The 12,520-nt window shown below is 39.0% G+C and overlaps 1 protein-coding gene across 2 annotated transcripts in view; it reads left to right on the forward strand.

Annotated features, from left to right (window-relative positions):
* Positions 1-12,520, forward strand: part of adamtsl3 (ADAMTS-like 3) — a 102,450-nt gene that overhangs the window by 64,600 nt on the left and 25,330 nt on the right. For both annotated transcript variants that reach the window (XM_079460268.1, XM_079460267.1), the window contains exons 9-17: positions 711-868; positions 2,050-2,161; positions 2,536-2,674; positions 2,805-2,855; positions 4,945-5,149; positions 6,185-6,332; positions 8,962-9,046; positions 11,906-12,183; positions 12,380-12,509. In XM_079460268.1, coding sequence (XP_079316394.1) covers positions 711-868; positions 2,050-2,161; positions 2,536-2,674; positions 2,805-2,855; positions 4,945-5,149; positions 6,185-6,332; positions 8,962-9,046; positions 11,906-12,183; positions 12,380-12,509 — 1,306 coding nt within the window. The remainder of the gene's footprint in view (positions 1-710; positions 869-2,049; positions 2,162-2,535; positions 2,675-2,804; positions 2,856-4,944; positions 5,150-6,184; positions 6,333-8,961; positions 9,047-11,905; positions 12,184-12,379; positions 12,510-12,520) is intronic.

Raw genomic sequence — 12,520 nt, forward strand, 5'->3', positions numbered from 1 at the left:
AAATATCAAACAGCAGCCTTCGTTGTTGGAAATTTGTGACTTGATTTTTTCAAATTTAGATTAAAACTAATCTCTTCCATGGGTTTCAATCCAATAGACTGACGTCTTGAGATTAAGAGATTTCTTGAGATTTCTTTAGGCTCTTAATGAATCAGTTTTGAGGTGATTGATTTATATTGTTATTTTGTTTAGCAATTGAATTTGTTTAAAGGAAATAGATATATTTGATATAAACGTGTCCCGTCAGGTCGGAGCCGATAGCCTTGCGAGGTCCTTTCCCGACCCCATCCCCTCTTTCTCACCCACTTCACTTCCTTTCCTCTCTACAAAACAACTGTCCAAAAAAAGGCAAAAACGGCCAAGAATATTGAATCTTAAAATAAAATAAAGACAATTCTCCCGTCACATGTCAATATCATGTTCGCATGTTCAGGATTTAACATTTTTAAATGTTTCTTTATAAAACCAAGTGGCTCTGTGCAATAAGAATAAAAAATGTCTTGGTTTTTACTTTATGTTCAATATAGTTAAAGCCAAAATCTGCAGATGTAAAACATAAAAACAGGCAGTACATAAACAAATAATGTTTAAAACAGTCTCCTTACCCAATCTGCAACTGTAAGTTTATAATATCATGCGTAATATCATCGTCATCAACATTCAATGATTCATGTAACGTGAAATTGTAATGATTAAATGTCATATTTCAGTCATCGAAGCCCCCGCACCAAACAGCAGGAGAGAAGAGATTGTTTTCAGTTCTCCTGGTTCTCACTCTCTGGCTAACAACACGGTGGAGTATCAGAGAGGAGCGGAACGACAGACCTTTCGATGCCTCGGACCGCTGTATGCCGACTTCACCGTAAAAGTAAGTTACTACTTATGACACTACTAAAAAACCATTTCATTTCAAAACCTAGTGGGATGTCTTGCTTGCTTGCTGTACTGTACACATAGCCTTTGATTTGTGTATGGGAAGTCATTTGTTTAATATAAATATTAGTGTTTATATTTGTAATTGGTAATTGCAATGGATCATGGGATTGCTCTCTTTGTGAAAGATACTTGTGGCACTGTCTTGAAATGTTTCTAAAACACTTACCTGGTATCTTCAAATAAGCCTTTGTAGTTGTTTTCATATTTCTATATATATTTAGAGCTGTTTTTTGTTCATGTCATAAATAACACACATACCTGCATATGTGTTTATAAAAACTAAATGAATATGCACAGCACGTAGACATATACTATCGGTTGTTCTGGATATAATCATTTGTGGTTTGACAACACTCATTTTATTAAATTGATTTACTAACTCCTTTATTTATTACGTTTATTAAACAGATTATTTTCTTTTAAATCATATTTTATTTATTAGTGAAGACATTCATTCATTTTAATGTATTTATTTATCTTGGCATTTCAATCACGAACGCTCTGCAGTTGCATCATGAAGCACTAAGGTATTACAGTAGATGTACTGTGTATTGAGTATAACTCGAAAAGCAAACTCTTCATGCAAACTCGTAAAAACTCTATTTACCCGCCAGTGTTTTTTAGTATTTACTGTTTTTGGATCTGTATATGCTGTACTGTTTGAAAGGCGCGTAACCCGCTGCATAATAGCGAAAACACAGATTGCCGTAAAATCTAGTCTTTGGCATCGCTCTCTTAATTCGTCAGATAACTAGCCTTTGGCAGGAAAGACTTGAAGCCATAGAAGGTGTTTACAGTCGGTGTGGAATTGTAAACACAGCAGAATTTGATCGTAATCGCGTTCGACGTGTCTCGTGTGAGCTCACGGCATGAAGACTCACGATTTGCGGTCTTACAGTAATTCATCATGACTCATTACTGTAGTTAATTGAAGCAGCATGTAAACGCTGAAGATGTTCAGTGAAAGCCACATCGTCATGCTGTTTTGGATTTGGACTGTCGCCCCCTTTGGTGCTTCTTATAAATGTCAAATGTTTTGTGAATGCATCCATGAAAATGAAACCTGAACGTAGCACGGCGGGTCAGACAGATAATAATTATATCTCTCCTCAGGTGAAGTACGCTGGCCCGAAAGACACGGTCATGCAGTTTATGTTCTACCAGCCCATTCGTTATCAATGGAGAGAGACAGACTTCTTTCCCTGCTCGGTTACGTGCGGAGGAGGTGAGACTTTGTTGATTTTGATGTTTGGAAAATAGTGTATTTGTGTCTCTAGCCCGGTTTTCCAAGCGATTTGTAAAAGTGTAATAGAAGGAAACATAATGACAGTCCTTATGTTTTGTCAATCTGTGGATGTCAACAAGATGCGCTTGTCAATTGTCTTCTGTTGCTATAGTCACCACGCAACATCAATCTGCAGCAACGCAATATTTAGCAATACATAACAAAATATTCAAATTTGGCATCTCAATTTGAGATCCTTAAAACGTTGGCCACACAAGTTTTCCGGTAAACTGTATTGTAGGTCATCAAATAAAACTGTTTAATATTTGACTGCATGGCTGAAGCTGTTGATGTCCTTTGTCTCACACCTGAAGGCTATCAGCTGAATTCGGCCGACTGCATAGATATCCGGTCCAACAAAACCGTCGGGGAACAGTACTGCCACAGCTACCCAGAGAACAACAAACCCAAACCCAAACTCAAGGAATGCAACATGGATCCCTGCCTTGAAAGGTTGGTTCTGCCACACGTATTCATACAGTGAAGCAGAGATTAGATGACTTTCGCTGCATGACCTCATGGTGACAATATTGACATGGTTTTGTAATCGCTTGAAGGACGAATGATGTTGATTTTTTTGCAGTGACGGATTCAAGGAGGTGATGCCGTATGACCATTTCCAGCCTCTTCCACGGTGTGTGCTCCTTTACTTCTTCTGTAAACTTCCACCGTTTCAGTTTTGATACCTTCAAAGACTCTTTAGTCAACAAGATGAACTGCATCTGTCGAGAACATTAGCTTTGTATATTAACCTGTAAGGGAAAACTATACCTTTCTCAGAATCAGTATAAAAATGTAACACCTAAATAGGAGCATAGTAGTTTTCTTTACACTTAAAGAAACAGTTAAAGTATACTTGTGGCATAAAAACTACTCAACTAGTAGTTTACTTCACAGTGCACTAGATATCTCAACTTTACTTAAATATACTTAATATGCATTAAGTCCTTAAAGGGGTCACATGGCGCGAATACTTGTTTTTCTGTGTCTTTAGTGTGTTATAAGTTGCCCATAAGTTGCATGTATTAGACACGTAAAGTTGCTAAAATTAAAGTGTCGGCACGAAAGGTGCATACAAACATGCACGGTATATAGCAAATACAGCGTTTTTGAACCTTAAATCGTGTATATACATTGCATTACATCTAAAACAACGATAATATCCGTTTTAACCGTGGCATATGACGCCTTTAATATAAAATGATTACTTATTTTTTAAGGGTATTTGGAATGAAATTAAAGTAAACCTACACCTGACCGCTTAATGTCCATTCAAGCCAAAATTCGTGCAAACCGCCCTGAAACTCATCTTGTGCCGAGCGGAGGCTGACAGACACGTTAAGTGAGTGCGACGTGACTGTTTTATATAACGTTTATGACAACACAAGCAGTTCTGCTCTGGCAGTCGAGATCTGAAATGGTTCTCAATTCAACGTACACAGTCATCGTCAAACTGTGTTTGGCTGACACTTTTATACAAACGGCTATACAGTCAAGCCTTACATTTTATCAGTAGGTGTGTCCTTTGACAATCAAACCCGTGACCTTGGCGTAGGTTCGTCATGCTTAAACAGCTGAGCTATAGGAAAACGTGACATAATAAAGCTCATACTGTATGTTTATGTGATTTACTACATAGATTTATATTTTACAGATACAGTAACATGTACTGATAACTTGCAAGTACTGTAAGATATTGAATGAAATACATTTCATGGAACCTCTGATGGGACATGGTGGTGAAAAATACATATATTTTTGTTATTTTGTTTGTATTCACGCACAAACCTTTTGTATTTTTTGCTGTCAGAAGCATCCAAAAGAAACAAAGCCAAATCAAAATAGAGATAAAAAGTTGAATAAATCCTGACGTGAACGAGAGAATCAAAGATATCAAGCAATATATCCTTACAACAATACAACCAAAAATAGACCGAATAACTAAATACAGTACGACGGGACAACAGTGACAAAACTACAAAACACCATGGACAGGACTACAGCTTGAAGTAGACACAACACACATTAAAAAATAACTATCAATCATAAAAACGATGATCTGAGTCCACCAAAGACGCAACTCAGACGAGCATCGCATCTTTTACCGTCAGACAGAGATGCAGCGCAGCCATAGGTGAAAAGATGACACAACTAATCACCGAAATGATAGCGAAGGATTTGCTGCCCATTCGTTTTAGTCAAAATATTGTAAAATAACGGTTTATCAGAAAGTGCTAATGTAATCCAAATTATTCCTAAAATATTAAATTGTGATCATTGTCTCCATGACGGATGCCCCACCATCTCCCCCAAACAGGCCCCGCTCACAGAGTACTCGAGTTCTCGTTTTTTGAGACCTATCAATGATCGAAATAAGAAATTGACAAAAATACCCATCCCTACTACATATGTGATGGGAGGAAGAAACAGATTTCACAACTTTTGCTAAAATAACGTATTTTTACACTATTTTAAAGGGATAGTTCACCCCAAAAATTTAAAATCAGTATGAACGACTTACGTTCAAGTTGTTCCAAATCTGTATAACAAATCTGTGCTGAAAAGATATTTGGAAGAATCTAAGCATTCAAAATGACATTTCTGGGGCACCATTGACTACCATAGTAGAATCTCTACATACTGTAGGTATACTTTATATGTTCTGTTGAACTCAAAGTTGTGATTGTATTTGTATATATGGGTATTTCATTGGTATGATGCAGGTGGGAGCAGAACCCGTGGACCTCATGTTCTGTATCTTGCGGAGGGGGCATTCAGGAGAGAAGTGTAGTGTGCGTGGAGGAGGACGTGCACGGTCAGATCTTGCAGGTTGAGGAGTGGAAGTGCACACATTCTCCACGACCAATCAGCAAACAGGACTGCAACACATTCGAGTGTCCGCAGTGGATGGCCATGGAGTGGTCTCAGGTGAACGGCATTTTATTGCCCTCGTCTCCCTCTTTTCTACATTTTGCCTGACAGTCTGTCCTCATTCGGATAAAGTGCAACAGTAGTCTCACACTACGTTTCTTGTTTATATTTACAAAAGAATTACAAATATATGTATGAGGACTGCAGTTACATTTCTTGTGCTTTTCAACTTGATTCATTGATTTTCTGAATGTTATATTTTTTGGATTGAAATCTGAGTTTGTGATTTGTTTTGGAGGGATTTGAAGAGGTTGTTTAGGAGTCTTCAAGATTCATTTTTTATTTCTGAAAGAGAAATAAATACTGGAGCCGTAGCCGATTGCGTAGGGCCTCGGCATCACCAGGGGGCCCCCTTGAGAACTGAATCAAAAACACTATAATGGAAACAAGACGCTATTTTTATAACTTGCGGGTGGATGCTTGATATTTATACTTCATTTTGTAAAGTACTTTGACATAATAGGTCTCGGACATAGTGATCTGTGTGGCAGGTGAGGATATGCGTCGCGCGTGATGGTGCATGTTTACATGTGACCGTGGCTATAAAAGAGCAATCAGTATGTAGTGGAAAAAACGGCAACAATGCGAAGCAAAAGAACAAGAAGGCAGGTGTTTTGTACTTTTTCAAAGTCTTATTTATGCAAGGGCAGATTTACAAATTCTCTATTTATCCACTGGCACAAAGTTTTGACGTTGGTCGTGCAATAGTTCGAATTTAGGGGCCGTCTCCAAAGTTACATAGGCTACAGATGAATATACACGTTTCTAACTTCAATAGCGTTTAAAGGGAATGACTTACACTCACAAAACCATTTTTGTGTCATCACATTTAGAGAATTATTGATTATTGATTGATGACTAAACTAACTTCCAAAATAAATCTCATTTTCAACAATATATAGTAAAGAATATATTTTCTTTACGCAAAAGATGCATTGCCTTTACTTGTTTACAGGTAACTTGTCATATTCCAGGATATGAAATCAGACAAATTAAAGGCCTGGGACTTGAAAAGTACGCTTTTTCCTGCAGTGCACAGTAACCTGCGGCCCGGGTCTGAGGTACAGAGTTGTGTTGTGTGTGGATCACAGGGGGCAACATACAGGCGGCTGTGAACCTCACCGCAAACCCCACATCAAAGAGGACTGCCTGGTACCCGTCGCCTGTCACAAACCACGAGGTACCAAAAACATATCGCTTGCAGAGCTCGATTTCAATTTCAGTTTTATACCATTTGAGTTTTTCATATCACTGCTTGTTCCATGAAATATGTAGATGACTGACACTTGATTTTAGCTTATCGCAATGCATTGTGGGATTGCCCTTATCAAGGTTCAATTTGGCCAAATGTATTAGTTCACTATTTGTATGTAGACAGCTTAGAAGGTTGCAGTGAGGAGTGAATGTAGAACAGAGCTGAAGTGTCTGCAGCTGTCAGAGAGGAAAGTGAAGTGTGCTCTGAATGTGAAATGATGCAGAAGTGAAGAACGACACCCTGAGGTCATTGACAGTCAGTCACGGTGTGTCTTAAAAACCTTTCTCTTTTCTTAATAAACACCTGAGATCTCTCACTCACTCTTTATATTCCTGTCAGATTTCTGCTGACTTTGTCATCGCGATTCTCTTTCGGTATTATTTTCATAATAAAGAGGAAACGTATCACATTAATCTTGTTTTTAATGTTCACGGGTTGCTCTTGTACAGCTCCAGAGATAATCCGGATACAAAAAAGAGTCTGGATTCGAGTTGGAGAAATGTTTGGTTTCACGTTGAGAATATTAACTTTTGCTTGCAGATTTGACAAATCTGAGCTCAGTTTCTCAAACTCCGATAACAGAGACTGTTTGACTATTTTTTTAGGAGAAATATCTGAGATTTTCATTTGCTCTCAGTTTAATGTTGTTGAGGTCTTGGAGAAAAGAATCAAGACACTGAAGACAACTCATCTGTGATTTTTCTTTCTTACGGGTCGCAAATGTTAACTCAATGTACGACAACAATTGTCCATTTCGCACCTCTAGTTCTTCTAAACTGAAAACAAGTTTCAGGTTTCCTGAATGTATTTGTCCGATCAAATACATTTACAAACCAATACCAGGTCAAAAAAAGCATTTATTTGAACAATGCTATAAAAGCGATCTTCCACAACATCAAAACAGACGAGAGCACTACATATGAACACACAGGAGGTGAAGTAATACGCGGCAGATACACACACTATTATTCTCTTTCTGCGTGTCTTCTTAAATATACAGATTTTAGAAAAGAACGGCTGTTTATTTTGGTCATCAGCACATTTTAATACCGCACGTCATGTTTACTTTGCAGAAGGGGCGGTTATTGAAAGGAGAAAAGGGATTTTACTGCGTTCATAGTAATTGACTTTTTCAGGCCAAGTCATGTAAAATATAGTCATGTGTGTTTGAGAGACAGAATACGTGAGTTAATCGTGCTTTATTTATTTATGTCACGTAACAGGAGGTTTTCCTTATTTGACAAACCTGACACTTCAGTTTAAAACTAAACCCTTCTGACACATGTTTTACACGTGACGCTTTTCTTAAATCCTCAGCATTTCACATTTAAAGAATAATTCAACCCCCAAAATAATACTTTCTAACCTTTTTTATATTGCCCTTGGACAGTCCTGATCTACTCGCCCATTATTACAGATAGACATCGTAAGTTCTTCTCAGTTGTGCTTTATTTAAATATCAACTTAGTCTCAGATGTTTCTCCTTATTGTTTAGGAACAATAAAAACAGGGGAAAATAATGGATGAAGTACGTGGAGGAGTAAATGAATGTCAAATAATCTGGATTTGGGAAAATCTGATGAAATGAGTTCATATTAAGATTCATATTCATTGTCTCTTCTGAAACTCTAATGACTGAGACATTTGTGAGATTATACTCTTAAACTCAAGAGAGGAAAGTGTCCGTTTGCTCTCCATTTCGTCTCGTTGATGTCTAGGAGAAATCATTGAAATATTAAAGAGATATCATCTGTGCTTTTTCTTTCTTATGGGATTACGTTATAAGGAAAACGTGAATATTCAAACAAAGCTTGAGTCAACTGTAAACTCAATGTCTTCAACGACAGTGGCTCCCTCCCCTGCTATTTCATCTAGACTTTGCCAATCGTAAGGACGCCTGCCATCCGAGAAACCCCAAAACCCCGAGCGAAGAGCCAAACCTCGAGCACTCTGCATGTTCTGCTTCGAGTCATGACAAACAGAGTTTACTGCCGTTCTACAGCCAACCACAGACAGCTGTGATAATCCTCTTCCAGATCAATAAATGGTCGCTTACATAAATATTTGGTTGTCACATGACGATTTATGCTCGGCTTTATTAGCTGTGTTTGGTTTGGAGGGGGCTCAAAATGGCTTTTTAACCTTCAGTAAGACATACTGTATGACCCAGCGATGGTACTACACATGTTCTGGTGAAATCCAATTGTCCCTCAGCGATGATCTAGCTAGTTGGCTAGTTTAGTTTTCTTGTCGTTTTTATTTGACACTTTTATTCGACACTTTTATTCAAAGTAATTTACAAGACTATTTGGAGTCACCTGAGGTTAGGTATCTTACCCCAGAATACAATGGTTCTAGTACATGAATTGCCACTTGCAGGTTTTGGACGTAAGACCCAGCCAAGCTTCCTTTGCAGTTGTATAAACCTCAGAAATGTTTGTTGGAATGCGAGTTAAAATCCAGTATGAATCATGACCGGTTCCATGTTAAAAAGAGTGGAGTCACCCTTTCATGTAGATTAATAATGTGTTGTGTGTTTTTGTTGTTTTCTTAGAGAACCAACCTGTTGAGGCCAAGCTGCCCTGGTTAAAACAAGCTCAAGGGCTGGAAGAAACCAAAGTAGCCTTGGAAGATCCAACGTGAGCAAATTTTTCATGTTACACTATAGATCTCTTGCTGCAGTATCATGTGTTTTTCAAAGAGAATGATTCCCGTAATTCACTGTTTTCTTGGTTCACAGTGCTTAAATGTGACCGAAAAAATGTGCTTCTATAACCAATATTCCACTGAACCATGAATATTCAGATGTTCCAGTATCCTGTAGACCTGAGATGTAACTCAGTAGTCATTCAGAAAACCCTTTCACCTGTTCCTCAAGATTGTTGGTGACCTCACACCGGGAACATTCTTTGTACTCTCATCTCTGTTCAAGCAGAACTGTAAAATAAGCTTCATTAGCTGGTTTCTCACCCATATAAAATAGACGTAGAGTCGAGCGTGCCTGCGTTCTGACCTGCATGTGTCAAATTTCCTTTCATTACTTCAACAAGGCCCGGCGGGCCACTCTCACCCCCTGTGTTGTGGTATTATTAGAGTTATCCCCCCCATCTCTGAATTGATACCCCTGTTAATAGCTGGTAGGGGAGCTCCGCGAACCCCCTGCCGTCCCCACTGAAAGCCGCAAACTGCGGGCTGCCAGAATCCAGACAGTTGCCAGTCCCTGTGGTCTACCAAAAGCATCTATCACAGAAACTCGTAAAAGGAGAAGAATGAGGGGTGAAAGTGTTTAAGAGTTTACAGAACAGACATTCGAGAACCTCTCGCTTCATATATTTGTGTTTGATGGGGGGGCTGGTGATTTAAGATCTACCGTTTGCCTGGAAACTGTTTTTGAATTACACCCTCGAGCAGCTCATATCACTCAACGATAGGAGAACTTCCTTTGTGTTCTGCTTCGCTGCTCAAGTAACCCAATTTGGGGCCGTGTGAGGTGGCGTGCATCAGGCCAGTGTACTCGGCCCTATCACAGAGTGACCCCAATCCACTTCGCTGTGGAATTTACTGCTGGATGCCTGCGCGATTCAGACAGATGGGTGGATTTTGTGGGATAGATGTAGTTGCTGAGTCTCACGCCAGGTCTTATCCCTTTGATAAAAGTGGAGGAGAGACACTACTGTTGGACTTTCTACTCAAAACTGTCTTCTTCCTGAACTCTTACCCTTAGATAAGAACCTCCCTGTCCCGAGTGCTGTTCACTGATAGGCACACCCACACTTACTCAAGTCTCCATAATAGCGATGCAACACTTTGAAGGGAATCTTGTTGAACAAGTTGGCTAAACATGTTTGTAGCTACCTACCCGAATTAAAGGTAACTCGTATTTCCCCCTTAAGGACTGTGGTTTCTTACTGCATTAGTAACTCAACGGGACCACACACTTAGCAATGCCTTAGCCAAGCATTTGTAGACTATACTTCATGTCATAGAGCAAAAAGACGCAACCTCACCGAAAATCTTAACAAACGTATGCAGTCACACGCTCACCGACGTTCTGAACCAAACCTGTTTTCTCAATCACATTAGGAGTTCTGACATCATAATATTCCCTGAATGACACCCCTACATTAGTCCAAACATGACATGTTTGGGTCTTATTGGGAATTACAGATCTCATAAACTTTAATCCCATAAGCCTGGAAAGCGTTTAGACAGTGGGCGTTGTGAGGTGTGCATTGACACCCGCTCTAGGCGGGCGCATTTCCACAATTCTTAAATGCTTTTACAGATCTGTGCTGCATTGGTGCACCACGTGTGTTTTAGGCCGAGTTAAATGATAACACCGCAAGATGAAATGTACGCAAAACAGACGAGCATGATTCGGCAAAGCTCCCGCTCCTCTGTGTTCTCTGTTTTTATTGCATTTTTGTTAACGATTATGTCTCACTTTCAGTTTCTCTCTCTCTTCTGAATCTAATTACACACGAACCACACAAACTACGAGTTTCGAAAGTCATTTGCCACTCGCCCGAAATATGGTAAAATCATTCTGTGGTTCATTAGGAGACCTCACCACATATATTTTTATTATCACGTTCATCCAGAGTGCGGTCGCCTCCTAAATATCAAAGTCTTCTGGTCCATGTTAATGCTATGTTTATCACTCTAACTCGGTATTATTTTAAGACGTTTTTTGTTTTGATGTTATAATAGTTTCTGGTTTTATTGTTATAGACATAATCAGAGGCAGTGGTTAAAGTTTAGCTGGCTGAACCCTACCCTTTCCACATGGCATTTTGGGTAATCGCATAGGAATTTAGAAAAAGAGGTACAGTGATGTAGTTTTAAGACCTTCTAATGAATTCTTCATTGTAATGTTCCTTAAGTTCATCTGGAGTAATAGCAATGGATCTGCAAAGGATGCCAAAATCATGGACTTGAATCCCAGGGGCCACATAACGTGATCAAATGTACATTATGTTATATTTATATATAGCATTAGATAAAAGAGTCTGGCAAACGAATAAATGTAAATATGTACACTAAATGTGGTCAAATGTATAATAAAAACACGATAACATTTTATTTAAAGCTGTAAACCTTGAAGGTTGTAAAACCCCCTTAAACTGTAAAATCATTTTAATGCACAGCCCCAAGCAGTTCACACCTTTCACAGAATGTTCAAGCACCAAATAGTCTCATAATAATAATAATAATAATAATAATAATAATAATAAATAAAAAATAACAATAGTAATAAATTATTGTTGTTGTTATTATTACTATTATTTTATTTGAGTTGTTGTTGTTACTTATAGAATAACAATAAGCTATACAGTTTTACTATTGTTGTTATTGTTGTAAATAATTAATTTATTAAAAACATTTTGTATATAAAAAAATGCAATAAATCAGCAGTGCAAGAAAAATGATTGATGGTAAATGTGACTTTTCGTTATCAATCACATTCATATGGTGTGTGTGTGTATTTGTGTATGTAGGTTCATTCCGGGTGCGTGGACGGCCTGCAGCGTGTCCTGTGGTCTGGGAATTCAGAGACGTCAGGTGAAGTGTAAAGTCCTACTGTCTTTTACTCAAAGTGAAGTTGAACTCCCTGATGAAGAATGCGACGAGGAGAAGCCTCCCTCACAAAGGGCCTGCGATTCGGGCTCGTGTTCGGAGTCTCCAGACTCACCGAGGTGGCCTGTGGGGTCCCAGGAGATCGGCTACGGTTGGGAATACATGGGGTTCACAGCCTGTTCCGCTTCTTGTGCTGCCGGTGAGTCTCCAAAAAACCCATTACACAAAACAACCTCTGTAATGTATTCACTGATCAAACAGATTTCAAACACGTAATTATTGTGTACGGATTAGGGTCATGTCCGGCTTTCCAAATGAAATGAAATCGGCACCGAATAGATATTTAAGAAAATCGTACGCCAGAATAGTTTTTCCTCACTGTGTTTTGTTTGCAGGCAAGCAGATGGCTGTCGTCAGGTGCGTCAGTACCTCGCAAAAGGAAATTGCTGATGACGCGTTGTGCCGCGGCTCCAGAGCGCCGCTCTCCTCGTATCGCATCTGTAACCCTCAGCCATGTCCTGCAAGGTACCATACAC

This window comes from Barbatula barbatula, assembly GCF_947034865.1.
Source record: "Barbatula barbatula genome assembly, chromosome: 1".
NCBI classification, from domain to species: domain Eukaryota; kingdom Metazoa; phylum Chordata; class Actinopteri; order Cypriniformes; family Nemacheilidae; genus Barbatula; species Barbatula barbatula.